We start from the raw sequence: 21,104 nt of genomic DNA on the forward strand, positions 1-21,104 counted from the left end.
ATCCACTCTACAAACTGACTGCAGTCTTTGTGGGCCAGCCCCAAGTCAGATCAGCTTTGAGAATAGTCCGTGGGTAGGCCCAGTGCAGAGAGCCAGGAAGTGGCCAGCACCACTTCATTCACTGCTGGAATTCCAGTCCTGGTTAACATACTATGTATATTAACATTAACCCAAATTAACCATGGACAAATGGACAAAGGCCTGAACATTGCTCATAAAAACGAGAGTCTAAATGCTAGTATGTGAGCACACGGGAACTTAAGAAAAGTGCCAGAACTGGAGTTCCCGTTGTGGTGCAGTAGAAACAAATCCGACTAGGAACGATGAGGTTGCAGGTTCGATCCCTGGCCTCGATCAGTGAGTTAAGGATCCAGTGTCACCATGAGCTGTGGTATAGGTCACTGTCATGGCTCAGATCTGATGTTGCTGTGGCTGTGGCATAGGCCAGCAGCTGTAGCTCCATACGCCTCAGTGCAGCCCTAAAAAGCAAAAAAAAAAAAAAATGGCAGAATTGATTCTGTTCCGATCTCTAGTATGGCACATTAATCATTAATCAGGTTTTTTTTTCCCTTTTACCTTATAATAAAATTTAGCAAGAGACTGGCAAGAAAAAATTTTAAATTATCAAGCAGATAATTTGAGAGTCAGTGAAACTTGCCCTTATTGTTGGTTCTGCCTCCAGAGATTTGCTAGTGATAGTAGCACCTGTATAAGCTGATAAATAAATTATCTATGTACATGGATATATAAATACATTCAGCTTTTTGCCAATAGAGCACATAATCAGAAACATCTGGAAGCCACAGGTCTATGGGATTCTGTGACATCTTCTGACCTAAGTATCAGGAAACAACCAGCAGGACCCACCTGATCCAGGAGTATAGAGGGTTCAGAAGAGAAGTGAGAAGAACCAGAAAACAAAAGAACTAAGTTTATTCGTCCTCCTCCAGAGAATATTCTCCTTGAAACAGGCTCCCTGACACCTGGCCCAGCTCCCATGACCGAATGGATAGGACCCTACCTTCCCTCTACTTCCCACCCAAGTAGCCCAAAGCTTTCAAAACAGACGCCTGAAACCAGATCAGAGTGAAAGGCAATGGCAGGCCTTCCACACATGCCAACTCTAGGATGTTCAAGCTGCCACAGGAGAGGCTGCTGGCAGTGGCCTCTGGTTGAGCCAAGGCCTGCTGCACCCCCAGAGCCGCAGTCAGCAGGTCGCTAGGCCTTGCAGAAGGAAGGGCTTTGCTGCCTCCAGGATGTCCAGTTTAGGATCCAGTGAGCGGCCAAGCCCCTCCAAGACCATGATGGCAAAGACAATTGAGGCGAAGTTGCTCTCCAGCTTTACCTGAAATGGAAAGACAGTGGTTCTTCCTGAAGTCCACTGATATATACAGACAGCGTCCCAGGTAACCCTGTCACATCCACTCCTGGCCACGTACCTGCCCGTGTGATTTTTATCGTCTACCTAACTTTCTTTTCCCCACCATCTCAAATACTCCCACCTACTAGAAATATTAAAGAAAAATCCAGGGGGTGCAGTGTGGACAGCTCTTCATTAGGGGGTGCGTGTCTGCCTGCTCGTGTGTGTCTGCGTGTGTGTGTGTGAATGACTTAAAAACACTAAAATGAATATTTCACAGCTACACCAGAAACTATAAATCTAAACAAGGGTCATTCTTCAAAATCCACAGTAACCTTCCAGAGACCAGGTACAACCGGCTTTGCTTCAACACATCAGAGTTTCTTCCCTTTTGGAGCCAGGCTCATAGTTAATACCAGTTTCCATAGATTACCCAACTAATCCTCAAAAGTACTCCCTTTATCCCTATTCAGTAGATAAGGAAGCGAAGGTTTAGGGTGGTTAAGGGACTTGCTCAAGGCCTCTGGGGAGAAAGGGTAGAGCCAGAATCTATTTATTTATTTTATGTTGTGGGGGTTTTTTGGTCTTTTTTGCCTTTTCTAGGGCTGCTCCCGTGGCACATGGAGATCCCAGGCTAAGGGTCCAATCGGGAGCTGTAGCCACTGGCCCACACCAGAGCCACAGCAACACCAAATCCAAGCCGTGTCTGTGACCTCCACCACAGCTCACGGCAACGTTGGATCCTTAACCCACTGAGCAAGGCAAGGGATTGAACCTGCAATCCCTGTAGCCTGGGAACTTCCATATGCCACAGGTGCGGCCCTAAAAAGGCAAAAGACAAAACAACAACAACAAAACCCCAAAACAAAAAACAAAAAGTAAAGGGTATTTGTCTCAGTTAGGGTCTGAAAAGCTGTCTGAGGGGTCAGATGGGCTGATGAGGAAAAAGCAGCATGTTTGGCTCAGCCACCTCCACCAGGACGTGAGAAGACAGACGGAGGACCCTTAGTGGCACAGGCTCTGTTCAGGGTTAGGGACCTGGAGTGTCAACACTGTTGAGAATGTTTTCATGCTTAAGCTCCACAGCAAGCTATTCAGTACTCGTTGTATTCTTTCTATCTCTGTTGGGTTTCTATCAAATATTTTATTTAAAAATTAAGTGCTACCAAAATAGACATTATCCAAAGAACATATACAAATGGTCAAGGAATTCCCATCGTGGCTTAGCAGAAACAAACCTGACTAAAATCCATGAGGACACAGGTTCAATCTCTGGCCACGCTCAGTGGGTTAGGGATCTGGCGTTGCCATTGAGCTGTGGTGTAGGCCAGCAACTTTAGCTCCGATTTGACCCCTAGCCTGAGAGCTTCCATATGTCATGGGTGTAGCCCTAAAAAGACAAAAGCACGGAGTTCCTGTCGTGGCGCCCTGGCTAATGAATCCAACTAGGAACCATGAGGTTGTGGGTTCGGTCCCTGCCCTTGCTCAGTGGGTTAAGCAGGCAGCGTTGCCGTGAGCTGTGGTGTAGGCCGCAGACGCGGCTCGGATCCCACGTTGCTGTAGCTCTGGTGTGGGCCGGTGGCTACAGCTCCCGATTCGACCCCTAGCCTGGGAACCTCCATATGCCGCGGGAGCAGCCCACGAAATAGCAAAAGGACAAAAAAAAAAAGACAAAAGCAAAAAACAAAGACAAATGGCCAAAAAGCAAGCATATGAAAAGATGCTGAGCATCATTACTCATTAGAGAAACGCAATCGAAACCACCCTGGGATATCACCTCACTCCCATGAGGGTAGTCATTAAAAAAGAAAGAAAGAAAGAAAGAAAAAACCAGAAAATAACAAGTGTTGGTGAGGATGTGGAGAATTGGTACCTAGGTACACTGATGGTGGGAATGTAAAATTGGGCACGCTACAGAAAACAGTACGGAGCTTCCTCAAAAGCCAAAAAAACCCGCTGTATATAAATCAACTGCTCTTCCATTTTTTAAGAAACGCTATATGATCAAGCGATCCCCTATCCAGGTAAATATCCAAAAGAATTGAAAGCACGATCTTCAAAAGCTACTTGCACACCCATGTTCACTGCTGCATTGTTCATAAGAGCCAAAAGGTAGAAGTGACCCAAATGTCCATCAAAGGATGAACAAATAAAGAAAATACAGCATATATGTCAAATGGAATATTATTTGGTCTTCAAAAAGAAGGAAGCCCTGTCACATGCTACAACATGGAGGAGCCTCAAGGACACTGCACTGAGTGAGATAAGCCAGTCACAGAAGGACAAATACCATGTGATTCTACTTATATGGGAAATCCAGAGTCATCAAAATCATGAAAACAGAAAGTGGAATGGTGGTTGCCAGGGTCTGGGGGCAGAAAAACCTGGGGAGTTGTTCAGTAGGTAGAGAGTTTCAGTTCTGCAAGATGAGAAAGTTCTAGAGATCTAGAGATAGTAACCACGCTAGTGCCCTGTGGGGCTCCTGGGCACACAGGCTTTCTGTGTCCCATTTCTTGCTGTAGGGAGTGAGCCTCAGCATCCATGAGCTTCCCTGAGTTCCAAAGGGCAGCTGCTAATCAGGGAAGGGAGGGGACGCAGAGACCAGGGAGGGGCCGTCAAGAGACAACAGTGCAGCCTTGGGGCAGGTCCTGGTTCCTCCTCAAGGAATATACATAAAGCTTTGAGCCCTTCTGCAGAATTAAAACCCCCCAACAAATGGAAGAACTGCTTTATGAAGCATCTTCAGTCCAGGAAGGAGGACCACCAGGACCAGACCTGGGGCCACGAAACACCAGCGCTGAAAACAATGCAAGCTTGCCTCTACCCTGATCCTTATCGGTGGCTGATTTTTCCACTCTGCCAGCTATACAACCACCTGCTAATCCCTTCCAAAGGGGGCACAGTCTTGAAGGCACTAGCCTGCTGTGGCCCCCTTTGCCTGGCAAAGCAGTAAGGCTATCTTTTTCTCCTCCCCCCAAACTCGTCCCTGCATTTCTATTTGGCAGAAACTTAAGTTCTGGTAACAAGATCTGTTACACAACTATGTAAAGGTGGTTGACACTGCTAAACCACCCTTGGAGATGGGTAGGGGGAAGTTTCACTTTTTTTTAACCACAATTAAAATTTTTTTTTTCTTTTTTTTTTAAGGCCTGCACCCATGGCTTATGGATGTTCCCAGGCTAAGGACTGAGTTGGAGCCGCAGCTGCTGGTCTACACCACAGCCACAGCAATGCAAGATCCAAGCCGGATCTGTGACCTACACCCCCGCTCATGGCAACGCTGGATCCTCAACCCACACCCCCGCTCATGGCAACGCTGGATCCTCAACCCACTGACACCAGGGAACACACTCATCCTCACAGATCCTAGTCAGGCTTGCTAGCACTGAGCCACAATAGGAACTTCCTAAAGTGTTGTTTTTGTTTGTTTGGTTGGTTGGGTTTTTGTTTTTGTTTTTTTTTTTTTTGTCTTTATGCCATTTCTTGGGCCACTCTCGAGGCATGTGGAGGTTCCCAGGCTAGGGGTCTAATCAGAGCTGTAGCCGCTGGCCTACACCACAGCCACAGCCACAGCAATGCCAGATCCGAGCCATGTCTGTGACCTACACCACAGCTCAAGGCAATCCACTGATCCTTAACCCATTGAGTGAGGCCAGGGATCAAACCCGCAACCTCGAGGTTCCTAGTCAGAATCGTTTCCACTGGGCCACGATGGGAACTCCTTTTTTTCTTTTTTTCTTTTTTCTTTTTTTTGGCTTTTTGCTTTATACATTTGTGAATACACCTTCTACGGCTAAGGATCAGAGGAGGTGCTCAGACCACATAGGCTGACAATAGGCAATGTGACCAAGGAAAGGCGGGGCCACACTGTCAGGAAACAGACAGCACTCCTCATCAACTGTTTTCCAAAAACCAGATCTCAGGTTGAGAGAAGTGCCTGTCACCACCCTGAGGGATCCCCTCCCCCCACCTTCCCCAGAGTCCCCCTTCCGGCCTGAGCAGAGTGCTACTCAAGGTTGGCTTGGGACCTCACCTTATGAGTCACCAGCAACTTAAAGACATTCGAGAGGAGGCTGGAAACTTGAAGCTGGAAAAACACAATAAAGACAACTGCAAAACCTGCCAAATCCCCAGGAACCACTCCCCGCTGTGGGCTCCTCCCCCTCTCTGTTTCTCTCTCTCTCTCTCTCTCTCACACACACAAACACGCACGCACGCACGCACGCATGCACCAGTGAACAGAAAGAACTGCACACATACAAGCCCAACTCCCATCTCATGACTGAGTTCAAAGACTCCTCAAGAGGACCAGCCTTGAGGCCTCTGCCCCAGCATCCCCAGCATCCCCAGCACACACAGAAGTCACATCAGAACAAGTACGATGGCAGTGCCTTGGGGCCAGCTGCCGCTCCTCGCTGCCAGGAGGCCACCTCTTGTTCTGAACTTGCTCCTGCTAGCACGTAGACGTGGGAATAAACTTGGGGAGAAAGCCTGGTGTGTAAGAATTGTGTCTAAAATTCAAAGTGGGCTCTGGCTCAGGTCGAAATAAAGGACCTGAACATTCAGTATGGCTTTGGCTGCTCAGGAGTCTCAGTCCTCCTTCGCTCCCTCCACACTCAGCTCAGTCCACGGAAATAAAACAACAGAACACCTACAGCCTGGCAGGGTGGGGCGGGGAGGGAGGCGGGGAGTAGGCACAGGTAGTTGTAGAAGTCCCACCAAGGGACCATAGATAGAGAGGGAAGCCTAGAGAATTTGGAGTGATCACTGTAAATTGTTAACTGCTCAAGAAAGCCATCAGAACAAAGCAGGCTTGCTTGACTAGTGGAGGGTGCGAGATGCCTCAGGTCACTGGGTGGGGGATGGGGGGAGGCCTGCATTCAGGTTCAGACCAAGGGCAGGAGTTTAAGGACCGCCCTTCTGGTGATTTAAACTCAAAAGCACTGTGACAGTCCTTGTGTGACCTTATAGTATCAAATACTCTCTTATGGAGACCAAGGAAGAGCTACGACTGGAAGAAAGGAAGTCTTTTCCCACTTCCGCGCCCCTTGGATTATAAACATGTAGCCCACCTGATCCTCCAGGGCAGAGCCTCCTTGCCTGCCGACTTGCGCGTGTCTCACAAGCAGCTTATCTTAATAAACCTTTTTCTTGGAGTTCCAGTCCTGGCTCAGTGGTTAATGAAGATGACTAAGATCCATGAGGAATGTGGGTTCAATCCTTGGTCTCGCTCATGCTCAGTGGGCTAAGGATCGGCGTTGCCATGAGCTGTGGTGTAGGTTGGCAGCTGTAGCTCTGATTGGACCCCTAGCCTGGGAACTTCCATAGGCTGTGGGTGTGGCCTGAAAAGACCAAAAATAAATAAATAAAAAGTAAGTCAATAAGCCTTTTTCTTACCTATCACTTTGTCTCTCTTCTCTTTCTGTGCTAAAGCACAAAGAACCTGGACCTCAGGAAGTCCAGACACTGGTGATTCTACCTTTTTCTTTTTTTTTTTTTTTGTCTTTTTGCCATTTCTTGGGCCGCTCCCACGGCACATGGAGGTTTCCAGGCTAGGGGTCTATTTGGAGCTGCAGCCACCGGCTTCTACCAGGGTCACAGCAACATGGGATCCGAGCCGAGTCTGCAACCTACACCACAGCTCACAGCAACGCTGGATCCTTAACCCACTGAGCAAGGCCAGGGATCGAACCTGCAACCTCATGGTTCCTAGTCGGATTCGTTAACCACTGTGCCACAATGGGAACTCTGTGTGATTCTACTTTAAAAGACCCAATCTGGGTTCCGGCTGGGTTCGAGTCCCAGCACATGGGTCCAAGTCCCACCTTGGGTTCCGGCTGGGTTCGAGCCATAAGTGCGATCAGTTTCAGTCCCGGCAGCCACCTGGGACAGCCTGGTCAAGGAGCCGCTCTTGAGAGCCAAGGATTTCTGTGGGCCTCCTCACACCTCTTTATCTGCCTGAAAACTCACACCCTCTCAAGACCGCCCCATGAAGAGGTCTCCCTTAGACCTGGGGTTTGCTCCGTCCAAGGGCAAGGTCAGTAAACACCCCGCGGCCCCCACCCCTCGAGGGGCCGGCTCACCTTTTCCAGGGTGATGGTGTTCTTCCTGGCCTGGGTCACCAGCCTGGCCATCTCGGCCTTAAATCCCTCCACATCCTTGCACTCGTGGGCCCGCGCGTGGTGCAGGATGAGCTCAGCCACTTTTTGGCCCTGGAAGACGCACAAGAGAAAAACCCTGGTGGAGTCAAGAGGCTGTAAAACTAGATGCTCTGCCTCAACTTCTTCATGTCCTAGTTGTTTCTATCATCATGCTTTTGGTCACCCATCCTTTTTTCTTTTCTTTTTTGCCTTTTTTAAGGGCCATACCTGCAGCATATGGAAATTCCCAGGCTAGGGGCTGAATCAGAGCGACAGCTGCCGGTCTACAACACAGCCACAGCAACAATGGATCCAAGCTGCATCTGCAACCTGCACCACAGTTCACGGCAACGCCAGATCCTTAACTCACGGAGGGAGGCCAGGGATCCAAACCACATGCTCGTGGATACCAGTCAAGTCCCTAACCACTGAGCCACAGTGGGAACTCCAACACACATCCTTTTTTAACTTTACCCTCCGCCCCCACAACAGAACATCGATTGAGGTCTTCTGAAGCCTCTCTTGGTCAGTGGGGCCCCACCTGTGCTTAGCACAGTCAGGGGAAGGAGCTACACAGTCCTGGGCCTCCAAGGCCACACAGGCAAAGCCAGGGTCCTGCTGCTCACGCTCCATCTGCCACCAGGACCTGCTGCTGGGCTGGACAAGCCACACTCTTCTCATGGGCTGCCTTTCTGCCTGAGCAGACTTCCCTGCTCACAGCTGACCTGTCCCCTGTGTTGCAGCCTTCTAGCTCCTCCTCCACCCAAGACACCCCTAAGTAAAGCCTCCACGGCCTCGCCAACACCCACCTGGCCCCTGCGGTCACTGCTAAGGCCTTTCGCCTCCCACAGCACAGAAGCCAAGCTCTTCCTCCTTGGCTTCCTTCACCCAAATCTGTAGAGGAGCCCCTCCCATTCCCCACCTGCCGCTGCATCTCAGTTTTGTTTTGTTTTGTTTTTTTGCTTTTTAGGGCCATACCTGCAGCATATGGAAGTTCCCAGGCTAGGGGTCCGATCACAGCTGCAGCCACCAGTCTACGCCACAATCACAGCAACACCAGACCCAAGCCCCATTTCAACCTACACCATAGCTCACGGCAATGCTGGATCCCCAACCCACTGATCGAGGCCAGGGATCAAACCCACATCCTCATGGATACTACTTGGGTTCATCGCCACTGCGCCACAACAGGAACTCCCACCTCTGCTCCTCTTTCCTCTCTCTCCTCCCCTTGTCTCTCTGCGCCACCCATTTCCATCAGGATCACCCCCAACTCCCAAGGGCCCAGCAGGCCTCACCTGCCCCATTGCCACGGCCATGAACACTGCCCGGAAGTTCCTCAAGTCAGTGGCCTGCAGCTCGGCCACAATGCCAGCATCCAGCAGCACCAGGCGCAGTGGGCACTGGGCAGGTGTCACAGCCACAGCCAGAGCATCACAGACATCCACCTGCTGCAGCCGCGCCTCCTGGCTCTTGGAAAGACCATCGGCACCCTGGACCAGGATGTTCCCAGGGTGAAGGTCCGCATGGACGAAGTTGTCCACAAATATCTGGGGAGAGAGCAAGGCTATTCCAGGCTAAGTCAGCTTCACCATCCCAGCACCACCAGGCCACATGCAAAAAAGCTTCCTGGGTGACGGCAAGTTCCCAGTGATCACACAGAGACAAACGAAGGTGTGCTCTATAAACTCCCAATGCTTGGTATCATCATTTCAGAATCTGTACACAGACAGGGCAAGTAGAGGTTTTCAAGAGAAAAGTGATTTTCAAGGTAAAGAGCATTAAAAAAGATCATAGGAGAATGTGAAAATCAAAGACCAAACAGCATTTCCAGAGATGATTGTCACTCTGATTTGAGCAATTAATATTCAAATTAAAAAATAATTATCTACTGATTGTTTATAAAGATTTTCCCCAAACCTCTCAGCTCTTAAAACTCATGGTACTTCCTTCCTTTAAAAATATTTCAGGAGTTCCCATTGTGGCTCAGCAGGTTAAAAATCCAACTAGTATCCATGAGGATGTAGGTTTGATCCCTGGCCTCAATCAGCGGGTTAAGGATCTGACATTGCTGAGAGCTGCGGTGTAGATGCGGCTCAGATCCTGAGTTGCTGTGGCTGTGGTGCAGGTCAGCAGCTGCAGCTCAGATTCAACCCCTAGCATGGGAACCTCCATGTATTGCAGGTGAGGCCCTAAAGAATCTGACTGTAGCAGCTTGGGTAACTTCAGAGGAGACTCGGATTCAATTCCAGGCCCGGCACAGTGGGTTAAAAGATCCAGTGTTGCTGCAGCTGTGGTGTAGATCACAGCTGGGGTCTGGATTCAACCCTTGGCCCAGGAATTTCCATGTGCCACCGGCGCAGCCATTAAAAAATTTTTTTTCAGGAGTTCCTGTCATGGCTCAGTGAAAACAAATCTATTATCCATGAGAACGCGGGTTCGATCCCTGGCCTCCCTCAGTGGGTTAAGCATCCGGCGTTGCTGTGGCTGTGGTATAGGCCAGCGGCTATAACTCTGAATAGACCCCTAGCCTGGGAACTACCATATGCTGCGGGCACAGCCATAAACATTTTTTTTCATAAATCAGACTTCAGCTTCATTCCCTCCATCTGTCTACACAGCAAATGGTGATGCTGACAACCACGCAGACACACTTACAGGATATGGTCACCAAAGACTGCCCTGGGTCCGAACCTCCTGGCACCTTGCAGTCAGCTGAGGCCCCCAGGATTCTTGACCCCACAAGCTGAAGTCCCCCAGAACCCCCAACTCCTGGGCACTGCTTAGCGCTGCTCCTCCCCTGGCTACACCTCCTGCACCCTCCCCTCTGGCCCATGATGCCGTTACTGGGGACAAGGTCCTCTCCCCACTGAGCTTCCAGTGCACTGACAGTGGAAACCCAGCTTCCCTACAACACCCCCACTTTTCCAGGAGCCCCTTGGGTGGGGGCTGCTGACTCTTGACACCCACGCCCAGGGCTGGAGGCAAAGTCAGGGCTGACCCTCCCTCCCCCCGAGGCCGTTGCCAGTGTCTGGCTTACAGTCTCCTGTGCTGTCTGCCTGCACCCACCACCATCCTACTGGGAGCGCCCATCCTCACCTCTGCCCCACTTCTGCTATCTGCCTGGTTCCCTCCTACCCTAACTCTGCACCCTCGGACCTGGACACTCAGCCCCCTACCCACCCTAGACCTGCCGTCCACGCATCAACCGCTCTCATCTGCGCCAACCACCGCGAAGGCCTCGGACCCTCCTCGACCTCAGGCTCTTCTTTCTTTGCCGCCACACCTGAGCTGCTGACAATGCCGGCCTCCTACTGTTGCTACTGGTGATCATAATAGCTGACCTGGCTTAGGGCTCACTGTAGCCTCTTCTGAGTGTCAACTCATTCATGATAATTAGCATCAGGCCATTCTCGGGAAGGTGACAGCTAGACTGCCTTCATATCCTGGCAGAGATGAGCCACTTTCTGGATAAATCCTGGAGCTGGTGTGGGCCCCTCCAAAATGACCGTGGGGTACCTGCACTTAACCCTATGTGCCATTTCCTTAGTGTTACCCGTCTTCCCACCGAATGGCAGTTCCATGAACACTGCCATCATGTCTGTGTTGCTCACGACTACAAACCCAGCACTTAATTCAGTGCCCCGCACCTAGCAGGTGACTAGACACTTGCTGAATGAATAAATGAAATAGCATTTAACACCCAATGTCGTCTCTGGCTATTTGCCTAAAGGGTAGGTACCTCGGGCGGGGCCTGGGTCTTCCTCCCCACTCTTGCGTGGTGACAGAGGGCAGGCCACCAAGGAAGTGCTCAACAGAAAGCTGCAGAAGAATGGGCACTGGGGGACTTCCCACCGTGGCTCAGAGGCAACGAATCCGACTAGTATCCATGAGGATGAGGGTTCGATCCCTGGCCTTGCTCAGTGGGTCAGGGATCTGGCATTGCCGTGAGCTGTGGTGTAGGTCACAGACGTGGCTCAGATCTGGTGTGGTGGGGGCTGTGGTGTAGGGGTCTAATTTGACCCCTAGCCTGGGAACCTCCACGTGCCGCAGGTGCAGCCCTAAAAAGAAGAACGGGCGCTGGGCCAGCCTGGCTGTCTCTAGAGCTGCCCCTCTCAACCCAGCCACTTGCTGCTTAGCTGGGCAGTGTCCCGCCCTCACCACACACACCACCCCATCGAGCGCTGGGCTCGGCACCCGACCCGGGGCCGAGACCTCACCATCTTCAGCAGCATGTTGATCCCCAGCCGCGCGATCTTCCTCTTCACGTCCATGGGAATCCCTGCTTGCTGGTAACTGGACACAGGCACGCTCTCCTTCGAGGAAAACGCGGGAGAGAAGCGCTTTACCCTGCACAGCCCAAGACGGCCCGTCCCCTCATTCCCGTGGGACACACCGCCGCCGCCGCCTTTCCACTGACTGGGAAGTGACCCAAAGAGTTTTCCCTTCCTTAGAGATCCTATGAATCTGCCACCCTCACGGTAATGTTCACCTACGTACATTTCTCTTCTATAATACATCTCAACTAGTCCTGTCCATTTACTAGGGAAGAAATCCGCTGATTGCCACCCACAGCGAAGAGATGCTGCGATCGTAGGGTGAGCTTGCTTCTGGTCAAGAGCCAGTTCCCGTCATGGCTCAGCGGAAACGAATCTGACTAGTATCCATGAGGATGCAGGTTCGATCCCTGGCTCCACTCACTGGGTTAGGAATCCAGCGTTGCCGTGAGCTGGGGTGTAGGTCACAGGTGCGGCTCAGATCTGAAGTTGCTGTGGCTGTGGTGTAGGCCGGCGCTTGTAGCTCTGATTTTACCCCTAGCCTGGGAACCTCCGTGTGCCGCCAGTGCGGCCCTCAAATGACAAAACAAACAGAAAAAGAACCAGCTGAGAGGGACCTGGGTGAGATCTGTGAACTTCAACAGGAAAATGGAAAAGAAAAAAAAAAGGGGGGAAGAAAGGGGAGCTAGTGAATAAGCATTTCATACAGGTTCCTTTTTTTTGTTTGGGGTTTTTGTTTTTTTTTTTTTTTTTTTTTTTTTGCTTTTTAGGGCCACACCTGTGGCACATGGAAGTTCCCAGGCTAGAGGTCAAATCGGAAGTCACAGCAACTCGGGCTTCAAGCATTGTCTTCGACCTACACCACAGCTCATGGCAACGCTGGATCCCCAACCCACTGACCAAGGACAGGGATCAAACCCATATCCTCATGGATACTAGTCAGATTCGTTTCAGCTGAGCCACAGCAGGAACGTCTCATGAAGGTTAGTTATGTAATTGTCAAAGCAGCCTATTGAGATAGATCTCATTATCCCCAACTAATGAATAAAAGAACTAAAGCCCAGAGAGTTTGAGTAACTTGCTCAAGGTCACACAGCTAGTAACAGGGGGTCGTTCAGGTCACTCCTCTGGATCTCATTACCACCTCTATCAAGGAGGCTGGGCAGAACCTCCTAGGCTGCCTGCTTGCATCTCTCACCTGTGTCTTATCTTAATAAATCTATTTCTTGCATAAATAAAGTCAAATAAAATAAAATAAAGGAGGCTGGACGGCTAAGCCCATAACAGAATACTTGTGAGCGCTGTCTGTGCAGACTCTGTGTGGAGGGGGTTCTGTATTTACTGTGTCATTGACTCCTGGGACAACCGTACGCTGTTATATAGGAGGGGGCTGTCATATAGGAGGGGACGGAAGCCACCCAGCAAATACAATGGCAGAGCAGACTTTCAAATCCAGAAAGCCTGACGCCGAGGCCAGGCTCTCAGCCACTTTGCTACCCCAACTTCCACCCTCATGAGCACCCACGCCTCTTGCAGTTTTCCAGACAGTAATCCTACACTCTCTGGGTTTTGTGTTTTCAAACTCAAGCCTTCCTAGGGAGCAGAGACGGCTTGGCTGTGAGTGAAAGGTGCGGCCAGAAGAAGCTCTGTCTTACTTCGTATGTTTCCACCAAGACATCCCTGGTGACAAAGGGGCGCAGAGGGGTGGGGAATTTGACAGAGTTCACGTGCAGGAAGTTGCACTGGAAGTGTTCCAGATTCCGGGCTTCGTAACGCAGGTCGATCTACAGGAAAATGCAAAGAAGAGATGGGGCGGGGGGTGGGCTGGGCCCAGGGAGGCAACAACTGAACCCCCAAGAGCTAACAAGTCACCTGCCTCCACCACCTACTTCTCCTGCAGAAGTCCCAGGAAGCTGGGCCGGGGCCCTGTGGCTGAGCGCTGCCCCGCAAGTCCCAACCCCGGCTCAAACTCCAAGCTACAGACAGTGCACCTGCTTGGGCTCCACTGCACCTCCACTATTCTTCCTCTGCCCCCCTTTACAGCAGCCACTGGGCCCCTTCCCCGTCTCCAGGGGGTCAGCTTGGTGTCCCCTCAGGTGGCCCAGCTCCCTGCACCAGCCCTCCCTCCAGCCCTGTCCCTCTGGTGAGGTCCCCTGCCATCACGGGCGCCACTGGACGCGGCTCTCTGTAAACTCCCCAGTGGCAGGCCCACTTCCAGTCGCATCCTCAGTTACTCTCTGGACCCCCAGGGCCAATGCCATTGGCGATCTCCTGGCACCAGGGCTTGGCTTTCAGGTCCTTCTCCCCTCTCTCCCACCGTGCCTCCTCGGTCTGGTCCCCTAGCAGCATGCCCCCAGATGCTGCTCCAGACCCTGCCCAGCTACTCTCCCCTCATTCCCCTCCTGACCTTGGGAGCACCCTCATCTCCTGTCCAGACTCCTCTCCCAGCCTCCAGACTTTGATTTTTTTTTTTTTTTGGTCTTTTTAGAGCCACACCCACAGCATATGGAGGTTCCCAGGCTAGGGGTCCAATCAGAGCTATAGCTGCTAGCCTACACCAGGGCCACAGCAACATGGGATCCAAGCCACGACTGCAACCTACACACAGCTCACAGCAATGCTGGATCCTTAACCCACTGAGCGAGGCCAGGGATCGAACCCACAACTTCATGGTTACTAGTGGGATTCGTTTCCTCTGTGCCACAAGAGGAACTCCTGTTCACCAGCTTCTAACAGAGCTCTTAACAAGTGTTACATGAATTTGAAAATGAACAAACAACCCCCACAACACACACCCAGACTCTAAGGTTTCAAGCCTAGGATCATGATGGGTGTACTGAGAGCTACAGCTAGCAGGAAGAGTAGATTCTGGGGGCAAAATGGGTGAGATGTGGAGGTCTGAGCTTGAAGTGACAGGAACCCACGCCGCCTGTCAGACTTCCTGAAGGAGAATGAAGCTCAGGTGGATGGTAGAACTAAGAGTGATGAATGCCAAGAGGGGTGTCAGAACAGAAGCTATTTTTCTCTGTTTTCGTTTTTGTCTTTTTGCCTTCTCTAGGGCCGCTTCCCGCGGCATATGGAGGTTCCCAGGCTAGGGGCCGAATCAGAGCTGTAGCCACCGGCCTACACCAGAGCCACAGCAACGTGGAATCCAAGCCACATCCTCAACCTACACCACAGCTCACGGCAACGCTGGATCCTTAACCCACTGAGCAAGGCCAGGGATCGAACAGCAACCTCATGGTTCCTAGTCGGATTCGTTAACCACTGAGCCATGACGGGAACTCCCTATTTTTCTCTGTTTTAATTTTATTATCGAAAACTACACGACTCCACAGCATAAAGCAAAACTTTCTAAACATTAAGACATGGAGTTCCCATTGTGGCTCAGCAGGTTACGAGCCCAAACCCGACAAGGATCCATGAGGACACGGGTTTGATCCCTGGCCCTGCTCAGTGGGTTAAGGATCCCATGTTGCTGTGGCTGTGGTGTAGGCCGGCAGCTGCAGTTCTGATTTGACCCCTAGCCTGGGACTTCCATGTGCTGCAGGTGCAGCCCTAAAAAGCAAACAAACAAACAAACAAACAAAACTAAACACTAAAACATATCCCTGGGGCTTAACAGCCTAAATCCAAGGACATAAATGAAGGCTTGGCACACTGCTTCTGAAAGCCTGCCCATTTCTCTGCCATTCATCATGAAGCCAGCGCAAATACCTCCCTGGAGCCCCGGGAGCCTCCTGCATGTTTGCCAATTCTGGCTACTTAAACAGGTGTCCCAAGGGCCCTGGACGGGGAGGAGGTCCTTATCTACTCATGAAGCCATAGAAACAAAGCAAAACAAAGGTAGAGTGTGTGATTTTGCTCATTTTCCTCCTCCTCCTGGAGTTGGCCAATGATTGGGGTACAGATAACGCCATCTGCTCCACCAGACTCATTTCACTTTCCTCGCAGGCACTAAGGAGACCATTCCCCAAGCTCCCTCGTAGTTACACTGGGCCTGTGTGATTAAAGCTCTGATCTGGGAATTCCCGTTGTGGCTCAGGGGTAATGAACCTGACCCATGAGGATGCAGGTTCAATCCCTGGCCTCGTTCTGTGGGTCGGAGAACCCACCATTACCATGAGCTGTGGTACAGGTCACAGACGTGGCTCGGATCTGGTGTTGCTGTGGCTGTGATGTAGGCCGGCAGCGGTAGCTCCAATTCAACCCCTAGCCTGGGAACTTCTATATGCTGCAGGTGCAGCCCTAAAAAGGAAAAAAAAAAGTTATGGAGTGGAACTCTCACTCTCCCTCAGTTCACCTGCATGGAACTTTCATATAAACAAGAAATAACCTTGTTGTATTAAGTCACTGAGATCTGGATAGCCTTTGTTGTATCAGCTAGCACCACCTATCCTGACTAATACGCTACATTAGCCATGACACACTGGGGAAATACTCATCCGTTCAGCATTGACTAAGCAGCTGCTGACAGTAAAAACTGCCAGGTGCTGTTTACAACTGGGGGAAGGAGGATTCACCTGTTGGACCATGAGCTTCTCAAATTCCTCCACAATCTCAGGCAAGCTGAGCCACTTGATTCCTGGTAAAAGTGTAAGGACTCGGCTGCCCATCTTCATCAGCAGCAGGTCCATCTGTACCTGGGCGAGCAGGCCAGGGTGCAACACCTGCCAAAAAGAGGACAAGTGAGACAGAGGAGGGATCAATCAGGACGGCACATTGGCCTTGGTGCCACCCATCAAAGGAGAGTCAGCCAGCTTCTCATCAGAGCAAATGCAAGGCAGTCCCAACAGCCAAGATGCTCCTGCCTTCCGCATCCCTTGGTACCTTCCCTGGGGAGATGGGAAGGCAGCTCCTTTGCATGGTACTCAGCTTTGCTGGGAAGAAGAGGTGGGCTCTTCCTTCCAATATATCAAGCTTAGATCAGTGGCTCCCAAAACATCAGTGAGCATAGAAGTCACCATGGGTGGCTTGGCAAAAATGTGGATTCCCAGGCCTCCTCAAAGACCTACTCAATCAGACTGGCTGGGAGTGTGCCTGGGAACCTGCATTTTACTGAATGCATTTCGAGTAGTCCAAAATCTACCAAGTGCTGCTCTAGAGTCACAAAACTCCAGAGGCAGATAGAAAGAGCCCTAGTTTCATATACCAGGTCTGCAACTTCAGTATGAAACTGGACAAGCTGTTCAACCTCTCTTGCCTCCTGTTCCACCATTTAAAACATGCAGACTAGTTCCTGTTGCAGTGCAGCGAAAATGAATCCAACCAGTATCCATGAGGATGCGGGTTAGATCCCTGGCCTCACTCGGTGGGTCAGGGATCTGACATTGCCGTAAGCTGTGTTGTAGGCCACAGATGAGGCTCGGATCGCGCATTGCTGTGGCTGTGGTATAGGCTGGCAGCTGTAGCTCCTATTCACCTCCTAGCCTGGGAACCTCCATATGCCATGAGTACAGCCCTAAAAACCAAAAAAAAATAAAACAAAAAAACATGTAGGCAATAGCCCCTACCTCCACCTCAAATACTTTTAGGAACAAAGCGGAGTATAAATAAAGATAAAAAAAAAATGCCTATCTCAGGTATCTATTAAAGATTAAATAATGTCTCTGACATGACTGGCGTGTTTCCTGCTACACAGGGAACCTTCGAGATGTTTTGGACCAGGGTTTCCCAAAAGTGCTTGATCATGAAAAAGACTTGCATCATTTATAAAAAGCCAGGCCCAGTCTCTTCCCCTGGAAAGTTTGATTCACTAGGTCTGAAGAGAGGCACCCTTGGGAAGGTTTTTTCCAAGTGGGTAAGACAGCACTGGGGTATTTGCCACCAGTCTCTTGGAGGTATTTGCTACATTCCCCGGGGTGTCTGTCTGCCACTTCTTCTGGGGACATGCTGAACGGAGAAAGAAAACTGTGACGAGGAGAGATGCCAGAGCCCAGGCGGGGGTTACCGGAAATGAAGAGAAAGATCCGCTGCTGTAACTACGAGCACGGCACACCTAGCCTCGTCGGCCTCCAGTTTAGCCCCAGCCCAGAACAGGAGGTCAGCTGGATGGTGGGTCCTCCACCCGCAGAGGCAGTGAACTTCAAACCCTCTTCCAGACCAGTTGCACCTCCCCTCCCTCAAGCCAAGAAATCAGACAGCATGCAAGTCACCGGTACTCAGGTAGTAGTCAAGCTAAAAGAAATCAGTGGAGGAGTTCCCGTCCTGGCTCAGTGGTTGACGCATCTGACTAGGAACCATGAGGTTGTGGGTTCAATCCCTGGCCTTGTTCAGGGGGTTGGGGATCCGGCATTGCCATGAGCTGTGGTGTAGGTCGCAGATGCGGCTCAGATCTGGCGTTGCTGTGGCTCTGGTGTAGGCTGGTGGCTGTAGCTCCAATTAGACCCCTAGCGTGGGAACCTCCATGCACCGCGTGTGCAGCCCTAAGGAAAAAGACAAAAAAAAAAAGGAAAGAAATCAGTGGAACGCAATGCAGGGTGATGTGCAGAGGGAGCATTCCTGATCTGGGCAGCTCCGTGGAGGGGATGAGATTTCAGAGGTGGGAAAGGGCCTGGCTGCAAACATCACAACACTCACCTTCACTGCGACGGGGATGAGGTGATCTGGTTCTGGTTTGTGGACGGGCCCCGAAGCCTGAAACAAGACTGCACTGGACCCAACCAGATCAGCTTTAGGGAGGAGCAGCTTTTCTAGAAATGAGTGGTCCGCAAGACTTCCTGGAGGCCCCCAGGCCTTCCCCTGGGGTCCAAGGAGCTCTCTCAGCCTCCCGACCACCCCAGCTTCCGAAGAAGGCTGCAGGCTAGAGCCCGAGGCCAGTCTCTGGATGCTGTCGTTTTCCAGGAAGGCAGGGTTGGCACGAGCTTTGTACACTTGGGCCACACAGCCTGAACCCACGGGTTCCAGCTTCTCAAAGCACAGGACCCTCCCCCAGTCCTCTCCAAAGGCCTGCCGTAGGAAGTGTTCAGTGTGAGTCCAAGGATGAGGAGGCACCCGGACATGCAGCTTGGAGAACTGGGCGCAGAAAGCCTCTGAGAAGAGATCCCGCCGGGTGCTGGCCCACTGGCCCAGTTTGATGTACGTTGGGCCAGAGGTCTCGGTGGCTTTCAGAAGCAGGTAGAGCCAGAGACTGGAGACACTGGGAGCCAGGTAGGTGAAGGGGTAGAGTAGAAGGAGGGGGAAGAATTTCACCAGGAGGGCCCCCGCCCTGAGCCAGATCCGCAGGTGCAGAAGGAGACCGTCCAGCCGTCCCTCTGGGGGGACTGTCCCCAGGGGCCCATGTTCAGCCAGGACACTCCGGCGGGCCCTCTGCCGACACAAGCTCTCAGGGGCCCCCTCCCCAGTGTCTTCAGAGACAGAGACGAGTTTGGGCAAAGTGCCAAGCAGAAGCCAACAGAGTCTAGCCCTGCGAGAGTACCCAGCGGGTCTCAGAAGGCCGAGTTCCTTTCTGAGCTCAAAACCCCTTAGGTGCGACAAGCAGACCCTGACAGAGAAGCGCCAGGGCGTCACCATCCTCTTCCAGAAGTCCGCAGCCTAGGCTGCCTACCCTCCGCTTTAAGAAGCATCCATCGCAAGGCTGACTGAGTCCAGGGCGCCGGCTGAGTATTCCACTGACAAGTGGGGCAGCTGTGAGATGGGCGACGCTCAGACCTCAGCTTCGTCGTGCAGCTTAAGGCCGGTCCTGATCCCGGTCGTGCCCTGCAGGGCCACACCGCCCCCAGGGCCCGCAGCCCTGCCCCGCCTCCGCCTCAGGAGGGGCCCGCCCATCCGTCCCGGCTCCTCCCGGGTACCTCGCCTGGGCCAGAGGCCTGAAGGCTTGAGCCCCGGAGGGGGCCAGCCAGGCCCAGGCCGGGGACGTGACCTGCGCGAGGCGGCCGCGCGGGCGGAGACAGAGCCGGGCGGCCGCAGGGTCACCGCGCACGCGGGCGGGCGAGAGGTCGCGGGAGTGCCCGGGCACCCGCTTGGGGGCCAGAGCGCAGAGTAGAGATGGGGGAGGCGGCGGTGCCGAGAGCCTGGCTCCGGGCGAGGACGGGCGGGAAAGAGCGGGGCGTTGAGAGCTGGGGCGGCAGTGGGGGACAGTGCGGCTGGCCGAGGACCCGGGCACCGAGGACGGCGTTGGGAGGAGCTGGAGTTGAGGCTGGGGCTGCAGGGAGCCGAGGACGGGTGGGCAGTGGGGGGGTCTGGACGCCAAGGGCGTGGAAGGAGAACAGAGGGTCAGGGCGCGGCGGGCGAGGGATCGGGTCTCGGAGGGCCGGGGACCCCGACGCCGTGGGCGGGGGATCCGGGCGGCTAAGGCGAGGGATCCGGGCGCCGAGGGCGAGGGAACCCGACGGCAAGGCAGGGGTCGGGCGCGCGGGGCCGGGAATCCCGGCTCAGAGGCCGCGCGGCCTGCGTCTTCCGGGACCGCCCCTTAAAGGGGACGCGGCGCAGACTCCGGCGGAGGCTCCCCAAGCTAAAATTCACTTCCAATGCCAATGCGCCCCCGACACCCCCTCTTTGTCCCCTGTGCGCCGGGCTCTCCAGCTATCTTAGGCTTTCCCTACAAAGAGCGTGGAAACGGTGGAGGAGTTGAAAGCCCTTTCCCGTACAATGGTCCCACAGACCACGTTGGGAGGGGTGGGGGTGTTGTCCTTGAAAGGCCCAGAGTCCCAGGCTGCACCTATTTGGGGAATGTGTTTGCACCTTGGGGAGTGGCTCCGTAAAGAATGTTCGCTCATTCAACCAATACTAATTAAGCCCAGTAAGTATTTCTTTCTTTCTTTTTTGCGGGGGGGGGGGGGGGGGGGGGCGGGGGGCGGGGGGAGGCGCACCTGCAGCATATGGCAGGTCCCAGACTAGAGATCCAATTGGAGCTAACAGCCGCCGGCCTACACCACAGCCACAGCCACTTGGAATCAGAGCCCATCTGCGACCTACACCACAGCTCACAGCAATACCAGACCCTTAACCCACTGAGTAAAGCCAGGGGTCGAACCCGCATCCTTATGGATCCTAGTCGGGTTCATTTCTGCTGAGCCACAACGGGAACTCCAAGGCCAGTAAGTAGTTCTTAAACTCAGCCTAGTATTTATGGAGGCTCAATAATATGTACCCTGCAGGGACCTGGGGACACACATCCTGACGTAACAGATTCTTCACTGATAAAAGAAATGAAGAATGGGGAGAACCCATAGGAGAGTGGCTGCTTGAGAGAGGAAGGGAGGGCCATGGGGGTGGGAGGGTGTCCAGCCCCAGAAAGAATTACGCCCCCAAATGGGAATGAGTTTGGTGTGAGGTTTTTAGGGAGTTTATTTAACCTTGGATTACCAAAGGAAGGTCAGATAACTC

At 52.5% G+C, this 21,104-nt stretch overlaps 1 protein-coding gene across 1 annotated transcript; it reads right to left on the bottom strand.

Annotated features, from left to right (window-relative positions):
• Positions 1-915: 915 nt before the first annotated feature.
• ADCK2 (aarF domain containing kinase 2) lies at positions 916-20,122 on the bottom strand. Its single transcript, XM_047763396.1, has 8 exons — positions 18,357-20,122; positions 16,301-16,447; positions 13,433-13,561; positions 11,721-11,816; positions 8,799-9,050; positions 7,444-7,572; positions 5,394-5,447; positions 916-1,345 (listed from the first exon to the last, which is right to left on the bottom strand). Exons 1-8 carry the CDS (start codon positions 19,287-19,289, stop codon positions 1,208-1,210), a joined length of 1,878 nt encoding a protein of 625 aa, XP_047619352.1. The 5' UTR covers positions 19,290-20,122; the 3' UTR covers positions 916-1,207.
• Between the last annotated feature and the right edge of the window lie 982 nt (positions 20,123-21,104).

This window comes from Phacochoerus africanus, chromosome 16 (assembly GCF_016906955.1).
Source record: "Phacochoerus africanus isolate WHEZ1 chromosome 16, ROS_Pafr_v1, whole genome shotgun sequence".
In the NCBI taxonomy this organism is placed as follows: Eukaryota; Metazoa; Chordata; class Mammalia; order Artiodactyla; family Suidae; genus Phacochoerus; species Phacochoerus africanus.

Coding starts and splice junctions, on each gene's coding strand:
- ADCK2 (XM_047763396.1), bottom strand. CDS start 19,289: ATGGTGACGCCCTGGCGCTTCTCTGTCAGGGTCTGCTTGTCGCACCTA. Junction 13,562..16,300: donor AGAAGCTCATGGTCCAACAG/GTGAATCCTCCT, acceptor ATTTTCCTGTAG/ATCGACCTGCGTTACGAAGC. Junction 1,346..5,393: donor AGTTGCTGGTGACTCATAAG/GTGAGGTCCCAA, acceptor TTTCCATTTCAG/GTAAAGCTGGAGAGCAACTT.